At 33.4% G+C, this 19,579-nt stretch overlaps 1 protein-coding gene across 1 annotated transcript in view; it reads right to left on the reverse strand.

Moving 5' to 3' along the window:
* Tinag (tubulointerstitial nephritis antigen) overlaps positions 1-19,579 on the reverse strand; it is a 92,134-nt gene that overhangs the window by 36,121 nt on the left and 36,434 nt on the right. Inside the window, exons 6-9 of the mRNA XM_077802109.1 lie at positions 15,856-16,006; positions 13,520-13,700; positions 12,010-12,055; positions 8,924-9,047 (exon numbers count right to left, since the gene is read on the reverse strand). Coding sequence (XP_077658235.1) covers positions 8,924-9,047; positions 12,010-12,055; positions 13,520-13,700; positions 15,856-16,006 — 502 coding nt within the window. The remainder of the gene's footprint in view (positions 1-8,923; positions 9,048-12,009; positions 12,056-13,519; positions 13,701-15,855; positions 16,007-19,579) is intronic.

Consider the following 19,579-nt stretch of genomic DNA (forward strand, 5'->3'; position numbering starts at 1 on the left):
CAAAAATCCTCAATAAAATTCTGGCGAATCGGATTCAAATACATATCAAAAAAATTATACACCATGATCAAGTAGGATTCATCCCTGGTATGCAAGGTTGGTTCAATATACGGAAATCAATAAATGTTATCCACCACATCAATAGACTTAAAATTAAGAACCATATGATCATCTCGATAGATGCAGAAAAAGCATTCGACAAAGTACAACATCCCTTTATGTTCAAAACTCTGGAAAAATTAGGGATAACTGGATCATACCTCAACATTGTAAAAGCAATCTATGATAAGCCACAGGCCAGCATCATTCTGAATGGAGAAAAATTGAAGGCATTCCCTCTAAGATCTGGTACAAGACAGGGATGCCCTCTCTCACCACTTCTGTTCAACATAGTCCTCGAGACACTGGCCAGAGCAATTAGGCAGACGAAAGAAATTAAAGGCATAAAAATAGGAAAAGAAGAACTTAAATTATCACTATTTGCAGATGATATGATTCTATACCTAGCAGACCCAAAAGGGTCTACAAAGAAGCTATTAGAGCTAATAAATGAATTCAGCAAAGTGGCAGGATATAAGATCAACACGCATAAATCAAAGGCATTCCTGTATATCAGCGACAAATCCTATGAAACGGAAATGAGGACAACTACTCCATTCACAATATCCCCCCAAAAAATAAAATACTTGGGAATCAGCCTAACAAAAGAGGTAAAAGATTTATACAATGAAAATTACAGAACCCTAAAGAAAGACATAGAAGAAGACCTTAGAAGATGGAAAAATATACCCTGCTCATGGATAGGCAGAACCAACATCATCAAAATGGCGATATTACCAAAAGACCTATATAAGTTCAATGCAATGCCAATCAAAATCCCAACAGCATATCTTGTAGAAATCGATAAAAGAATCAGGAAATTCATATGGAATAATAAAAGACCCAGAATAGCAAAAACAATACTAAGCAGGAAGTGTGAATCAGGCGGTATAGCGATACCAGACTTCAAACTATACTACAGAGCAATAGTAACTAAAACAGCATGGTACTGGTACCAAAACAGGCGGGTGGACCAATGGTACAGAATAGAGGACACAGTAACCAATCCACAAAACTACAACTATCTTATTTTTGATAAAGGGGCTAAAAGCATGCAATGGAGGAAGGATAGCATCTTCAACAAATGGTGCTGGGAAAACTGGAAATCCATTTGCACCAAAATGAATCTGAATCCCTATCTCTCGCCATGCACAAAAGTTAACTCAAAATGGATCAAGGAGCTTGATATTAAACCAGAGACATGGCATCTGATAGAAGAAAAAGTTGGTTATGATCTGCACGCTGTGGGATCGGGCTCCAAATTCCTCAATAGGACACCCATAGCGCTAGAGTTAACAAACAGAATCAACAAATGGGACTTACTCAAACTAAAAAGTTTTTTCTCAGCAAAAGAAACAATAAGAGAGATAAACAGGGAGCCTACATCCTGGGAACAAATCTTTACTCCACACACTTCAGATAGAGCCCTAATTACCAGAATATACAAAGAACTCAAAAAATTAGACAATAAGATAACAAATAACCCAATCAATAAATGGGCCAAGGACCTGAACAGACACTTCTCAGAGGAGGACATACAATCAATCAACAAGTACATGAAAAAATGCTCACCATCACTAGCAGTCAGAGAAATGCAAATCAAAACTACCCTAAGATACCATCTCACTCCAGTAAGACTGGCAGCCATTAGGAAGTCAAACAACAGTAAGTGCTGGAGAGGATGCGGGGAAAAGGGCACTCTTGTTCATTGCTGGTGGGACTGCAAATTGGTGCAGCCAATTTGGAAAGCAGTATGGAGATTTCTCGGAAAGCTGGGAATGGAACCGCCATTCGACCCAGCTATTCCCCTTCTCGGTCTATTCCCTAAAGCCCTAACAAGAGCATGCTACAGGGACACTGCTACATCGATGTTCATAGCAGCTCAATTCACGATAGCAAGACTGTGGAACCAGCCTAGATGCCCTTCAATAGATGAATGGATAAAAAAAATGTGGCATTTATATACTATGGAGTATTATTCTGCATTAAAAAATGACAAAATCATAGAGTTTGGAGGGAAATGGATGGCATTAGAGCAGATTATGCTAAGTGAAGCTAGTCAATCTTTAAAAAACAAATACCAAATGACTCCTTTGATATAAGGGGAGTAAACAAGGACAGGGTAGGGACGAAGAGCTTGAGAAGAAGATTTACATTAAACAGGGATAAGAGGTGGGAGGGAAAGGGAGTGAGAAGGGAAATTGCATGGAAATGGAAGGCGATCCTCAGGGTTATACAAAATGTCATATAAGAGGAAAGGAGGGGTAAGACAAGATAATACAAATGGAAGAAAGGATGTACAGTAGAAGGGGTAGAGAGAGAAAAGGGGAGGGGAGGGGAGGGGAGGGGAGGGGAGGGGGGACAGTAGAGAATAGGACAGACAGCAGAATACATCAGGCACTAGAAAGGCAATATGTCAATTAATGGAAGGGAAACTGGTGTGATACAGCAATCTGTATATGGGGTAAAAGCGGGAGTTCATAATCCACTTGAATCAAACCGTGTAATATGATGTATTAAGAACCATGTAGTGTTATGAACGACCAATAAAAAAAAAAAAAAAATAAAATAAACAGGTAAAAAAAAGAAAGCAGAAAAATCAAGATACTGAGTCAGAGACAAAAGCAAAAAATAAGTTAATGTGACTGTAATAGTAAAAGGAACCACTTGCTTTCCCCAAGGTATTTCTGACTTTATTTTAGATAATGTGCCATTTGAGACATATATCTCAGTTCCCTAGAGACTTTTGAAATAATTACATTTAGCTTGCCCTTCTTTTATCAAGAGGCTGAAGATGCTATCAATCTATTCCTACTCCACAGAGCTTAGCAACCTTCAGTAAAATCTTGATGTTTTATAGCAAATATTGTGAAGAAAATACATACCATAAAATGTTTCTCTATTAATCTTTGGAGCATTTTGCTCTGGTTTGATCATAGCTCTTGCGGTGATATTACAGGGTGTTCATGGTTAGGATTCTATTTCTAAAAACTGAGCCACACTGTACCAAGGGATGTAGTAGTTCTATAGATTTAGAGCAAAATTAGGTCATGCAATATAAAGAAACATCCTGTGCAAACCCAGCTTACATACACAGGATAAAAGATCACCCCCCTTTTTAAAAAGGAAATCCAAGAAACCCTTTTATTTCTCTAGTAGAATAGGCTCCCTTCTTTTCGAGGATATTTATTTTCTAACCACAAAGTACAAAATTTGTAGAGCATGTATACAATATATCCTAATGATTAAATTGTTGGAAAGGATCTTAGAAGATATCTAGCCCAGTCTCCCTTAGAATAATATGATCCTGTCTCCAGGGTCTTTGGAAGACAGTGATCCTATTTACACAGTCACCCTTCTGCTGTTGAACAGTCCTAATTAAGACAAAGAATTCTGCAGTGAAGACAACTTAATCTTCCAACCTGAATTTTCTACTAGGCTATGCCAATCAAAGAAACAGGGAGAAGATCTACCTTCATGTTCATATGATAATCTTTAAAGATTTAAAAATAAAAATAGTAAATTTATCTCCCCTTATTCTTTAATTCCCTAAATATCTCTGATTTCCTCGTCTGTTTCTGTGATTATAGGCCTCTTTTCACCCTCAACTCCCTTCTCTGGGCAATATTCGACTTCAGTCTTCCCCTTTATTTATGATGCTTTGTTCTGTCTACCTAGCCTCCCTATGAAGAATTCTGCCTATTAGAACATACAAAATACACTGTGAGTATTCTGTATGCAACTAGAAATTCTAGGACTTTTCAAAGCATTGTTTAAAATTTTTTCAAGTTAAATTTCATATGGTTTTTGTGCTTGATTTTACCTAGCAACATTTTCAAAATACAGTTGGAGAACCTATCAGAAACATGCTATCTAGATTTGAATTTTAACTAAATTGGGAGTTATACTTTAGGAATCTGGTTTAATTTGCATCTTTGATCTGCATCTTTATTATCTTCATCTGAAACTTCTACAAAAAATATTGAAGAGAATAAAAATAAAGTACTTTTATGCAACTTTGACTATAAATATTTTAGAAAGATTTTCTCACCTTATGAAAAGGCTTAGCATGGCCATCAACAAGGTATAAATACACTGAAATATTTTCATCACTCTATATGATTACAATGTGTTTTTTGGGATGCCTTGCTGAAGTTCAAATGCGCATATACATGCAATTGCACTGACGTGCCAGTTTTGATAGTCTGCCAGACTTGTGCTAGACATGACTTGCTTATCCTGAACCTATGTTGGCTTACCCTTTTCAGTTTTTGTTTGTATAAATGTAAAACAATTATATTTAATGATTTATAATTTTCCTAGGATTAATGTTGAGCTTCTTTGTTGATATTGATTCAAAATGTAACTTCCTTGCCCCAGGGCAAGCAGGCCATTTCTGATTATACAGTGCTGTATTAATTTCAATGCTTCATACTAAAGTGGTTATGCAGAGCCTATATTTCTATGCAACATCTTCTTATGCAAAAGTATGAAAACTGAATGACATTTGAGTAATGTGACTATAATAAAAATTAACTGAAAAAAAAAAAAAAAAAAAAAAAAAAAAAAAAAGAATGTAAGAAGAAGATATATTCCATGCTTGTATAAATATCTCAAAATATATTCTACTGTCATGTATAACTAAAGACAACCCTCCCTTCAAAAAATGCAGAAAGAGACAAGTGAAGAATCTAAAGCTCAACATGAATTATTCAAGGAAACTGGAGAAGTCAGATAAAGAAAAATTACAAACATGATTTCTCTAAATACGACTCAAATAAGACCTTAAATGACAACGAGATGAGAGGAAAGGAAAAAAAAATAAGAAGATTTCAAAAGAAAGAGCCATTTGGAGAATGAATAGCAAATACAATAAACTTTGGGAATAGGCAGATCACAGTAGAGAAATCATATACAATAAAATGCTAAAGAACTATAAGATAAATATCATTATAAGAAAAATAATAGGAGATGTAGAAAATCTGGCATAAATAAAAATGTGTTAAATTCAAGTATTACAAAAATTAATGAGTGAACTGGGCGCAGAGGGGCACACCTGCAATCCCAGAAGCTAAGGAGGCTGAGACAGGAGGATCACGAGTTCAAAGCCAGCCTCAACAAAGGCGCTAAGCAACTTAATGAGACCCTGTCACTAAATAAAATACAAAATAGGATGGGGATGTGGTTCAGTGGTCTAGTGCTCCTGAGTTCTATTTCAGGTACAAAAAAAGAAATTAATGAGTGTTCAAATAGAAAGAGTCAGGTCATTTTTTATGAAAAGGAAAAAAAAAATCTGGTATCCTCAGACTTTCTTCAGGAAAACTGAATGTTGCAGACCCTAGAGCAACATCTGCAAAATTCCAGGATTTTATACCAGTTATGTTATTCATCAATATAACTATTTTTTTGAAAATACAAGAAATTAGGTAATCAAGCCTTATGAGCTCTTCTTAATAAAAAAAAATTACTAGAAAATAAAATTCAGTAACAAAATAATTAGTAAAAGTTAAACTAAAGGATAGAAGAACCACTGTCAAAAAGTACTCACTTATTATTGACTCCACAATGCATTGTATAGAATAATGTGTAAACTCTGTGTACTTTAAAGTTTCACTATAGAATGCAGATATCTTTTAATTGTTTGATGTGCATAAATAGTAGCATAACTAACCAATATCAGAAGTATGATAGAAGGAGATGTGGGAAGAAGTATAAGAGTGACAAATTTACTCATTTCATCTGTTGACAACAAATTGATAAATATTAAAATATGTAGCTAGGGCAGGGGTTGTGGCTCAGTGGTGGAGTGCTTGCCTCATCTGTGTGAGGCATTGGGTTCAATTCTCAGCACCACATATAAATAAATGAATAAAATAAAGGTCCATAAACTAAGAAAATATTAAAAATATATATATGTAGCTAAAGTGAGCTATTATATCAATCACTAATTCTTTTAATATACATCTTAATTTCCATAATATTATACTAAACATTATTATATTCAAGTAAAATTAATCTAAATAAGAATATTTTAATATGCTATATCCTATTTTTTTCCTATTTTAGTTTGTCTCCCTAACTTTTCATCAACAGAAAGTGAGAAAAATTTTCTGATTTTTTTTCAAAAATTGTTATGCTAATAATTATTTATTTTTAAGGTTTGGTTTGGGATAATTTCTTTTTTAAGCTTAGTGGTAAGCATATGTATGTATATATATATATATATATATATATATATATATATATATATATATATATATATATTAGTTAAATGCACTTGTTCCATTCTACTTAAGAAAGCTAGGCACCAGGAACTGCCATAGGACTTTAAAGTGGTGTGACTATGCAGAATAGACCTAATAAAATGAAAAATGGAAACACCCATCACTTGAAAGAATGTTGAAAAGCTACCATTTTTATATACTGCTAATGAAAACATTAGCAAAAATTTCCTTCTTATAAAATGTTAATACTCTAGTACCCTATTTTCACATGAAAATTTTTTCTTTTTCTTTCTTTGTTTCTTTTTTCCTTTCTTTCTTTCTGTTGTCTTTATTTTCCTTATTGTTATCTATCTAGGATATAGATAAAAGTATTACAAATTTTCAATAGAGGTTATCTCTAGATGGCAAAATCATATATCACATATCTTTTCTCCTAGCTGTTGTTTTTCAAATCAATATCCTACATTAACATGAAGTACTGTATTTTTCAATTCTAAGACATATAGTTTCACATTCCTGAATCAAGACAAGTCATAGATTTTTGGATCCTTGATTAAAGACATATGATAATTCTGTAATTGAAAGACTGGAGTATTTTAAGTAAGTGAGAACTGAGGGTTAACGAGACACCTGACAGATAGATTGTCAATATACCTTAGAATTATACTCAGGTTTCCAAAATCAGTAGAAGATAACAATTTTGTTGTAGGTGAGGTTGTTTTCTGCAGGCTTAGTAAATTTTTTGGGAATGACAAGCTCAACTAAGAATGAAGTTATTTACAAAAAAGGAAAGATGAAGAGAGAGAGAGTTTTGGATGGAAACAAAAGCAAAACTTTTCTGTAATATTTTCTTCTAATTAGAGTGAGATATTTTGAGAACAAATTTGCAAACTGAGACACAATCAGAATGAGACTGAGAAGGTTCAGTGGGGAAGTGGTTTTTTTGGGGGGTGGGGTGAATTGGTTTTATAATGGTCTGTCTTTCAGGCCCTATTTGTGAAATAATTTATCCCTGAGACCCAACCACCAAACAAAATTATAAACTTTGTTTCTTGCCCTTGCATAGGTGAATATATTTTACTTTCAAATTTGATCAGTGAAATTTCCTCAATTCTCATATAAATATTTTTAAAAACCTTATATCAAGCTAAAGATGACCTTACCCTCTCTTGCTACTTAATAACTAACATTTGTAACTCCATTAAAAATTTTCTCCCTTGATTATAATACACTTCAGAATTGCACCTTCTCCTTGATTATGTCAGATATAAGAATTTACTCCAATAATATATTTCAAAGGGAAATACATTCCCTTATCCTTAGAACAGATTCTTAAGAACATATTCATAAGTGGGAAGCAGGAGATGATCATCTTTCCTAGAATATTGAGTTAGGCTTTCATGCTCTTCTTTTTTAATTTGTTCTTAGATATACATGATAGTAGAGTGTATTTTCTTGACATTATATATACACAGGGAGAATAACCTATTCTAATTAGGATCCCATTCTTTTGGTTGTACATAATGTGGAATTTCACTGGTCATGTATTCACATTTGAACATAGGAAAATTATGTCTGATTTATTCCACTCTTTTTAAAATAATAACAAAATAATGGCCAGGTTTGGATACTTTTTCAATTGGTAAAATAATCCCTCTCACAAAAGGGAATTCCAGTATCTAAATACCTTAAGTATTATTATGTTCAGTTTCATTTTCCATAAATGTACCAATAGCTTCTAAATAACAAAGCTTTTAAGAATTTAAGAAGACTTTAAGTAATTAGAGAAATGCAAATCAAAATTACTCTAAGATTTCACCTCACTCCAGTCAGAATGGCAGCTATTATGCATACAAATAACAATAAGTGCTGGCAAGGATGTGAGGGAAAAGGTCCATTCATACACTGCTTGTGGGCCTGCAAATTGGGGCAGTCAATACAGAAAGCAGTATGGAGATTTCTTGGAAATTGGGAATGGAACCACCATTTGACCCAGCTATCTCTCTCCTCGGTCTACACCCAAAGGACTTAAAAACAACATACTACAGGGACACAGCCACATCAATGTTTATAGCAGCACAATTCACAATAGCTAAACTGTGGAACCAACCTAGATGCCCTTCAATGGATGAATGGATAAAAAAAATAATGTGGCATATATACACAATGGAATATTACTCAGCAATAAAAGAGGACAAAATCATGGCATTTGCAGGTAAATGAATGGAGTTAGAGAAGATAATGCTAAGTGAATTTAGCCAATCCCCCAAAAACAAATGAGGAATGTTTTCTCTGATATAAGTAGGCTGATTCATAGTTGGGTAGAATGGGGAAGCATGGAAGGAATAGATAAAATCTAGATAAGGCAGAGGGGTTGGAGGCGAAGGGAGGGGGTATGGGGTTAGAAATGATAGTGGAATGGGATGGACATTATTATCCAAAGTACATGTATGAAGACACAAATGGTGTGAATATACTTTGTATAAAACCAGAGATATGAAAAAATGTGCTGTATATATGTAATAAGGATTGTAATGCATTACACTGCCATCTATAAATTTTTAAAAATTAATTTAAAAAAGAAAAAGGAACTGCCTTACCCAGTAAGTTTGACTGCATGTGTCCGAAATTTTCGATATTTTTCTGATTCTTCATTTTTGCTGGTAACATGTCTATATATCCCTGTCTTATAGTGAAAGAAATCCTCATGGACTTGCATTATGGCTAAAATAAAACCCAACAGGAGAATGGCAGAGTTTTAAAAAATCATCTTTAAAAGTCTCCAGAAATTCTACCAAAACAATGAATGAATAAATTGCAAGGAGCTAAATCTATGAAGAGATTGTTTAATTCCCTCATAATTTTCTTGTATACTTAATTGATTGATTATAATACTTTCCTATTCTCTTATAAACAAGTTTTACTTACTTAGAACATTATTTGACTACACATTATACCTTTAAATCCCACTCAAGCCTTATTCAACAAAGGCACTGTTACCAGGAATGGAGCCCCTTGCAGGGAAGGGCCACTGCAGTAGATCAATGATTGCTATTTCTGGACTAATGTTGTACTTCACCACAACCTTCTCAAAATCCCAATTAAGCTAGCAGAGAAAGGTGAGTATAGCAAATTGGGCTTAAAGCAATTTTCCTTAACCCTTATAAATAAATACAAACCTTTCCTTGCAGAGTTTGAACAAAAAGCAAAACCCTGGCAGAAGAATACTCTGACAGGATTTCATTCTCTCTGCTCTACAGAGCTAAGCCAGTGTTGTATTATTTAAAAAGTAGAGCTGATGCTTCCTAAAACTCTCCTTCATGCCCTCACCTGCACTATTTCTTTTCTATATTGTATGCCACTTTGTAGAAGGAATTGGACAGTTCAGGGTGAGCACTTTAAAGTTCTTTTCCAAAGGATGTGAATTGAAGATTTTCTAATTGGGACTAAATGTATATAGTCTGATAATGATAAACAGTGCTAGTCTATCTTAGTTTGACATGGATTATATTTAAAAAAAAGGGCTAATTTCACTAGCACTTGGTAGATACTAAAATTAAATTCATATTCCAAAGTCAAATATAACTTTTTAAGTTTTCCACTTTTTATTTCATTTTTTAAAGTTCCATTTTTTTTTTTCCTGATGCTGTTCAAATAGTCTCAAAAGAGGTTAGGCCTTTTTTATCTACTATAAAACACATTCCCATAGGATTTAAAGAATTTATATAACTGTACTCCATGCAGATTTCTACTTTTGTTCTCTTTTCATCACCTATACTTATTTTCAATTGTACAATTTCAGAAGCATGCACAGTTTTATTTATTCAACATTCTATTCTTTTGACATTCTTTTGTACAGAGATGGGGGAAATGCTGAATGTTAAACCAGGCAACAATGAGCACACAATCACATTGCATCTACAGCAAGAGCCAAACAGCTTTCTATCCATTCATAAAAATGTGAAGATATTGCTAGTGATTTTTCTTCTCCATAGAACCATCGATTCCTTTAATTCTTATGATTTAGTTCTGCCATAAGCATTATGAATAAAATATATCCTCCATTGCTGAAAAACACTGCTAACTAAAGAACAAGGTGAGAAACCATCATAATCAATGCAAAGATGACATTGCCTTCAATTTCTGACACCAAACCAGATTTGATGAATCCACAAACACATAAATATATAAACTACTGCAGTGCAGTTCTAATCTTGGAAAGCTGCAGTAAACTCATTGTACAAAACTATAACATTCATGCATGAGGAGAAGAAGGAGCTGTCTTGATTACTGCTGTCTTGCCCCTGGCTTGAGTTGGCAAGAAACAAGTTCTCAACAACCATTTTCTGTGTTCAATAATTCACATTTTTATTTTATTGGTTTGAATTTTTTATCTTTATTTTTGATTGATTATGTGAAATTTATGCATATGGTAATAAAGCAAGCCTAAAGTGTTCTCAACTTTAAATAATTATGATTCAAATTTCTCTTGAGTCATTAAAAATAGAGAAATAAACCCTTCAAACAATAAAACCATGATTTGAATACTTAAAAGGGTTAGGTAAATGACCAAAAATAATTTAAGTGGCAAATAGCAAAGTTTGACCTTTAAAAGTTAATCTAGTGTTCAAAAGTCTTGGATCCTTAAGTTTCCCACTCTTACAACAGCCAACAATTTATACAGCTGTAAAGGAGAAAGAAGCTTCTCATTTTTTTTTTCAGATTTTGTGTAAGGTTCCAGGATTTCTTAAATTCACAACATATTTAGTGTGTTTTGTTTTCTCCGTAAAACATAATTTCAGCACAATTAGAAACATCCATGATCTTTTTCTGTATGTTGAACTAATCAAATCAGCATTCAGGCAAAAAAGAAAAACTTCCCAACAGTTTATTAAGTATATATCAAATATTTTAAATTTAATTTTTAATTTTTTTATCCCAATGCACTGATAAATAATTGGGCTTTTTGGTGTTCACAACCTGAATTCCACTTTATGCCTCATTGAATTTTTTTCTTCCATGCACTTCAAGGCTATGTTTGTTTAGAGAGGGAATATATCCTGTGCATTTTTCCTTCTCCACGTCAATGTTACAAAATAAAATTCAACAAATAAGCAAAAGTAACTATTATCAGAGATGATATTCTGAAAATCAAAGTCAATATACAGTAAGTCATTACATAATTTTGTTATTGACTGTTAGTTTATCTCAAAGAACACATTTACAAAATTGTCAAGTTTGAGGCCTTTTGTAAGGCACAAAAATCATATTGGCTTACTTGATTTCCCTTGAACTAATACAGAAGAAATGTATCTAGTTTTGTTTCTATTACTAATTCTCATTTTTTCCAATCTGTTACCTAAGGTGAAGGTGACAATATCTAACATTATGTATGACTCTTACATATGATTAAAGGGAAGAAAGTGAGCTTGTTGTGAATTAGTCACTTGGCATTTCATGTTTGAATGTCTGTTAGTCCATGATCACTTGAAAATACTCAGCACTTTTATGAAATTAATCACTAATATTTAAGAGTCCAATATAGAAGTGAGTCTATCTCTTATAGTAAAATGGCAGATAATTAAGTGATTAGCTAAGCAAATCTCATAACTGAACTGATTTTAGAATTATTAAATGCTTATGAAGATCCTTAAAGCAATTTTTATTAAATATCATGCAAGCTTACCTTGAACTGGTCCATTTTGCATGATTTCCCTCATTATCTCAGTTTCCTGGAATGGGAAATATCAATAAGTATCATCATCATTATCAAAAATACTACACCTACAGTTTGACAGCTGTAGTACAATTTAGGTGTTATATAATCCGAAATGATTTGATCACTTGCAGTTTATTTACTCTTAATCATAGTTTGCAATACTCACACATGAAATACAACATTGATGAAATTGCTAAAGATGTGCTCATTTTTTGTTGAGTTTTATCACTAAATAATAATTTTGGAGTGGAGAGAAAGTGTATTAACTTTTTATTGTGACAAACAAAAAATATCAAAGCTAAGTTAAAGCCATGATTAATCAGTGGAGATCACAACAGCTATCTCAGATGTTTAGTGAGGTCCCTCTACAGCTTCAGTACAAATATTTCTGTGTTGCCACCCAATGTACCCTCAGTAGGGAGGCAGGGAATTTCCTCCCTCCCTGTCTCCGTCCCTCCCTCCCTCCCTCCCTTCTGTATATATTGAGTACAAATTACAGTCTAGAAACTATGATAGAAACAAACACTGACTATGCACCCATCCTCAAGGTATTTATATCTCAGTGGTGTAAACAGACATTCATACAACTAATTTCATTATTATATAATAAGTGATATTATCGAGAGAAGCATAGATTGTTATGGCGACAAACCACAAAAGGAAATTAATCCCACTTAGAAGGCCAGTAAAACTTAAAAAATGATGAAATTTTGCTCTAGACTTTGACATTTGTGTAACATTTCACCAGATGGAACAGTGGGTTGACACCTTGGGTCACAGAAATTATCACCTAGCTAATTACATATGCATGGATGAATGTGATGTATCTGGAGAAAAGAGACAGATACATCAGAAGCATTGTGTGCAGGTGCACAGGGAAAATGCTGGCAGGACATGAATCTATAAAAATAGTAGAATAGACTCAGTTCATAGAAAACCTGTTTACCATGGTAAAAATACTGGACTGTATTTTGGAGATTACTGTGAGTCACTGAGGAGTCAGATATTTTGGAGTCAAGAAGGCTAGGTGATACTGCTATCATGGAATAAAACTTGCCTAGGATTTTAACATGACAAACTGGAATCTAAGACTATTTCCTATTGTGACTATGCTCACTTCCATTATCTTGGGGAGTAAAGGATTGATAAATTTAGCACCACCACAAAAAATTCAATGAAAGCAGGTTTGACTTAGCTTTACTTATCAAGTTTGTATACATACACACACACACACACTATAAAACATAATTTAAGAACTTTATTTTCCTGGTCATATTGTAAATTAAGCCCATTTTGACACTAATATTAGGAAAAAACAGAAACTGTACTCAAAGTCTTTAATGGACACTGTAAGAAAAAAATCTGAAAATATAATATTTCATTTTTAATAGTTTTAAAGTTTTTAAATAATATTAACAACAGAGCTATATATGTTTGAGGATGTCAGCCATTATTAGTTCTTGCTATTTAGACTTACATTGGAAGAGACTCTGTATGCAGGAGAGCATTGGTAAATCCTGTTAGACTTCTCTATGCTGTTGGGACATGGCTTGGTGGCATGCCTTTTTCCCCGCCCATCAGACCTGCTAGCCATGGCACAGATATTATTGGTGCTATTTTGGTCCTTAAAAAGTGGATAGCAGGCATGAGATACCAGTCTATGAGAAATAAGCAAAAAACAAAGGTAGTATTTAGGGAAATGCCATAATATTCTGTCTATGTTCAATTTTGCTTAACTAAACATTCATAAATTTTGCTGGTTACCTACATGCATAATTTTAAAAATATCAACTGACTCCAACATAGCAGCTCAATGACACTGCATTGCTCTCTACCCCTGTATTATTTCTTTATTATTATTTTTGAAATTTTACTTCAATCCATTTTAATAAATAATTCTATCTTCAATATAGGATTACCTGAGGATGAAAAGTAGCCATTAATAAATGGTAATATTAAAATATACATTATAATTATGTATAATAATGTATAAGAGTCTAATTAGATATAAAAAGACAATCACTTTGGTTATTTACAGAAAAATTATGTACATTTAAGGGTTTTTAATGATTTGTTGATATTTTATGTAAGTTACAGATACTATTTTTCATAAGACTTTAATGATTATATGTCTGTAGTTCATGATACTTTGGGGAAATAGTATGACAATTATATAACATTTAAAGTAGAAACTTATGAGATAAACACAATGCACAAAAATTTTTTTAAATATTTTGATTTCTGATTTTGAAAGTAAACTTAGCAAAGTGCAAATTATTTGATTCCAAATATAATATAATCCTATTGAATACAAAGGTTGATAATAAGGAAACTGAAACTACATAATTGATTTTATATATATTTAGTGCTGAAAGGACCGTTAAAAAATCCACTAAAATTGGTTCAAAAAAAATGTGACAGTGTCCAACAGAGTATGAAAATCTCAGCAAGAAACATGATGAAAACAAAGCATAAAATATGCCACATTTACATTTATATTAAATGCTGAGTGGTATAGACTGAATTGTGTGAATCTAAAATTCACACATTGAAGTTGTAAGGCCCTTGTGATGGCATTTGGTGTGGCCCCTTTGAGCATAATTAATTCAAATGAGAGCCTAAGTGTGGGACCCTCATGGATGGGATTCTGTGCCCTTATAAGAAAAAGGAAATAACCAAAGCTCTTTCACCACCATGTAAGGACACTTCAAGAAGGTAAACACCTGCAAGCCAGGAAGAGAATCTCTGCCTCCTACTGAATAATCCAGCACTTTGACCTTGGACCTTGCAGTCTCTGAGACAAAATAATCCCTGTTTAAGTCACCCAGACTCTGACATGTGGTTATGAGGGCACAAGCAGACTAATACAATGAGATTTAATTTGATATCAATAATAATTTATATTTTGAAACTCCCGAAAATCTTTTATCTTTATCATAGCATAAAACAGAAGCCAGTCAAACTCTACCAGGAAAATCTCAGCCCAAGCTGCCCATTCAAATCACCATTTTATTAGGCAAATTACATGAAAAAAAATGTTAACAATTTAATGCTACCTATCAATATCTGAAACTTTCCCTCTTTCATAACATTTAACTGTTGTATGACAAGTTAAGGCCACTGACTGGATGATGAAAAATGGGAGTCACTCCGCATTCTACTAGTTGTCAGGTGCTGTCCTTAGCCAAATAATCAGCTCTGAAGCAGATCAGCTCTCCAGTAGCCACATGGTGCTGTGCTGGTGTCAGCTGTGAGAGTAAGGATTTGCAACCTGAGAATTTTCACCAGCTAGGATGAACACAGTAATGGCACTGATGAGCTGAAGCAACTCGAAGTTACTTTTTTTGTGTTATTCTTCTGAGATTTTTAATCTAATTTTTCCTCCAATTTTATCTCTATTCATTGACCTAGCTAACTAAAAGGCACAATTGAGGAATCAGCAACATTGATTACTGCATTCCCTCTGAAGGAACTCACTGGAACCACTTGGTGCAGAACAGCAAGAAGAAAATGCTTGTTTGAGTCGTCAAAAGAAAAATTTATGTTAATTTAGATAAAAATGTACACATTCTTTAATAACTATTTCCAATGACTTCTTATCTCAGAAAATACCACATACAGTATATATCTAAAAGTAAAATTTATTTGTATTTATATATATATGTGTGTGTCATACTTTTAGATTTTTCTTCTTTTTTGTGTTTTGTAAAAAAAAAAAAAAAAAAAAAAAAAAAACCTCAAAACATTTTCCTTATTGTCACTTGAGACAACGTTCATAAAAATCCTAGAAACACGTGTTGGGCAGCTATTTACCCACGTTTTCTCAGGTACCACCAGGCCCTGTCAATGCTTCCACTGTTGCATCCATGACGGTTCTTAGGACAGCAGGAGATCAAATTCTGAGGGGACAGATTGGCTGTGTATCGACCCTTAGACTGAATTGCTATTCGGTCAGCTGCCACACCTGTTTCAAATAGAATACTGATTAATACTCAAAGGGTACACAACATGATGCTTCTAGTAATTCACATATCCTTTTCTGCTGGAACCTTAGTTTTCAAAATTGTACATTATTTGAGATTAAGAACAAATGTCATTTATAGATCTATGTATTTCAGTCAGTTCAACAACAACATAATTTCAGTCATGATGTTTGTATTCTATTGATATTACTCCTTTAACTTAGGAAACTGAAAGCTTTGCTAACTTGTTCCTTTCATGTTCTGTATACTTTTGAACCTGTCATTAAGGACTCTGTCAAGTGGCAGTTTTCTTGAGGCCAATATGTTACTTATACTTCTATCTCTGACATGGTATCTTGCATGTAATTATGGTTAAATACATTTTTAAATGAATGCAAGTAAATTGGAGAAATTAAGAAAATGGATTGTAAAAATATTAACTGAAAATTCACCCATGTTAATTTGATATATTGGAGTAAATTGAATCCTTTATTTTTAAATTGGTATCTAATTTAACTACCCAGGAGAACATACTTCAGCTAATTCAAACTATTATAAATTTATCTAATACCTTAAAGCTACATAGCACACTTTTATGCTTGTAATATGTTGAAAATAATTATCTTAATCTTATTTCAGTAAACATAGACGCCACTTTTATATACAAAGTGAGTATGTTTTTAGCTAAATATACTTAAAACTACCATTAACTGTTATAATTAATTAATATTACTAGTCAGTGACACACAATGATATAGTTACAGTAATTATGAATATTATATATTATACTACATTGCTGGGACCTCTGCTGACCACGGAAGTGCAATTGCTGGGGAAAGAAATCCCCAGTCTTATGATTCTGATTTTGTGATTCTCCATGTATGTGACAGAGCTTGAGAAATGGCTTCCATGTACGTGCCTGAACGGCCCCAAGATATGGCTTCTGCAAACACAAAGAATAACTCCCCAGCAAAGGGGCACACATACCTAATGGGGTACTGTTTCTGTAACTAGGGTAACGGGGCTCTGTTTCTGTAACTGGGGTGCCTAGGCTACCGCAACCTGGGGGACTCTCTGATCTTTGATTGGCCCCTGCCTTTGCCCCCACCTCCTTCTCCTCTCTATATATAAGTCTTCTCCCTCCACAATAAACTGAGTTGCTGTGCCATCTCAGCTGACTCAACTCCTGACTCGGTGTGATTTTTGCCAGGCTGGGTGGCGGGTGGAGGGTCGCGACACTTACCCTCTCGCTCAGCCTGGAGACACTCACTAGCTAGTCTAGTGATTCCCCTCAACCTCTGTCAGAGGGCGGTCCGACACTACATATGCTTAGTGATATGTATTATACAATTTATAATACAGTTTTAACTATTATTAATATCATGGCTATTAATTAATGTTACTAGTTATATTGAGAAATACAGTGATCATTTATGATTGACTATTCTGTTTGAATAATTCCTTGGCATTGTAGTAGCCATAAGTTCATTCCCTCCCTCAATACACTTACTGAGCACTACTAGGTCAAAAGCATGGTAGCCTTAAAAATTACAATGAGCAAGAATTAAAAATATATATATAATTCTGCCTTCATAGAATAATAGACTAGAAAAACTAACCTACTAGTAGCAGAAATCTACATGTCATCATTTTGAACATGATTTCATGATATTGTAAATGATGAGACCATGAAAAAATTAGGGTGAGTAGTATTTTAAAAACAGATTTTTTGTTGTTGGATAACTATAACAGTATCATTTTTGATGTTTACTATCAGGCTAACCCTTACTCACTTTTAGTTAAAGCCAACAGATAGCTTTTTTCTTTTTTTTTTTGTATTCATTCTTTTTTTCAGGGGAAGTCAATTTTCTTCCCATCAGAATTATATGTGGGGGCTGTGATTGTGGCTCAGTGGTAGAGTGCTCGCCTAGCACGAGCATGACCCAGGTTCGATTCTCAGCACCACATAAAAATAAAAAAGGCATTGTGTTGTGTCCATCTACAAAATAAATAAGGAAAGAAAGAAAGAAAGAAAGAAAGAAAGAAAGAAAGAAAGAAAGAAAGAAAGAAAGAAAGAAAGAAAGAAAGATTCTCTCTTTCTCTTTCTAAAAAAAATTATGTGTGCACTGGAACCCCTCAAAATACTCATTTAAGTTTTTTTTCTAAATTAATTCATTTTAAATAATGCATTTACAAAAGTGTCTCTGTATATGAATTTTATGTAACTACAGCATGTGTACCATTCCATAGTGCAATTGCTAATACAGTTTATATGCTTAATAAGTATTAAATCTATAACCTCCACTTCCTTCTCAATTTCTGTCTATTGAGGATGCTAGGATACATTTCATTAGGAGTAAATGGCACTATACTAATATTTCTGAAATCCTCAAGGGAATGATTCCTTGTATCATAAAAGAAAATAGAAATCCTTTGATGCTTTGACATTCACTACAAGGATTCAGAATCAAATATAAATTTTTAAATATTAGTGAAATTTAATTTGTTCAAAATACACTTTCATGGTGTCAATAGTAGTCGTGTCTCCTGTTTTGGCTCTAAGTGAGTCACCTAACCTACTGGGCTCTCTTTATAAGATGTGAGGATTGAAAAGGAGGACCTCTAAAATTTCCTTAAGCCCCATCAGTCTAGATTTCCACTAAAAGGTAAGTGTGTTCAATCATAATGTTATGCAATATGTTGCTCTATGTTATATAGACATTTCTGGATCTCACTGAAAGTTTCATCCAAATTTACCTGAAATGCTTGGAAAAGGTCAGAAAATTTATGAATAGCTCAGTTTAATCTATTGTTTTCTGCTCTCTTTTTGAAAATTTTATTGACTGTTACCTCTGAGACACACTATTATTTTCCCTGTTTGTTTTATTCTGTCTCCACATTTACTCTGTGGCACATATAACTCCTACCATTCCAACACCTTTACCTCTTCAGCTTCTGTCAAATGCTTGGATTTTATTTGGTTACATAACTTTTTCTATATATGTACATACTTTAAGTTTTTCTTCTATTCCATGTTATAGTTTTTAGTTTCTCTTTAAAATATTTGTCTTATTTCAACTTCTACCTCCGGATACAATTTTCTGTATATCTTTAGAACTTAGTTCATTTTTTTTAAATTTAACACACACATACAAATATAATAGATCCAATTTACCATACGTACTACATGAAATACAAAACTGAGTCCTCTGAAACCACAAAATAATTTCAAATAGTCTTTGTGGGAACTATTTGAATTAGGTGGGAGGACAATCTAGACTTGGCTCTGTGCTAAGGCTATCTGTGAAGCTGTGACCTAGAGATACCAAGACAGCCTCCAAATCAGCCTAGCAAGTCTCTCTCAGTTTTCACTGCTAATAACTTTCCTTAAATGTCCAGAAATACTAATCTAGCTTAAATTTAAGGCATAGTTGTTATATATCACCTTGGAGGTGTAAGTCATTAACCACATGAATATAAGTGGGCAAATGATGTAAATGATTAAATCTCTCCCAACCCATCTGAAACAGGTCTTAGAAAAGTCCGTAACTTGGTAAATACAAACAATAGAGCTC

This window comes from Urocitellus parryii, chromosome 8 (genome assembly GCF_045843805.1).
Source record: "Urocitellus parryii isolate mUroPar1 chromosome 8, mUroPar1.hap1, whole genome shotgun sequence".
Taxonomy (NCBI): domain Eukaryota; kingdom Metazoa; phylum Chordata; class Mammalia; order Rodentia; family Sciuridae; genus Urocitellus; species Urocitellus parryii.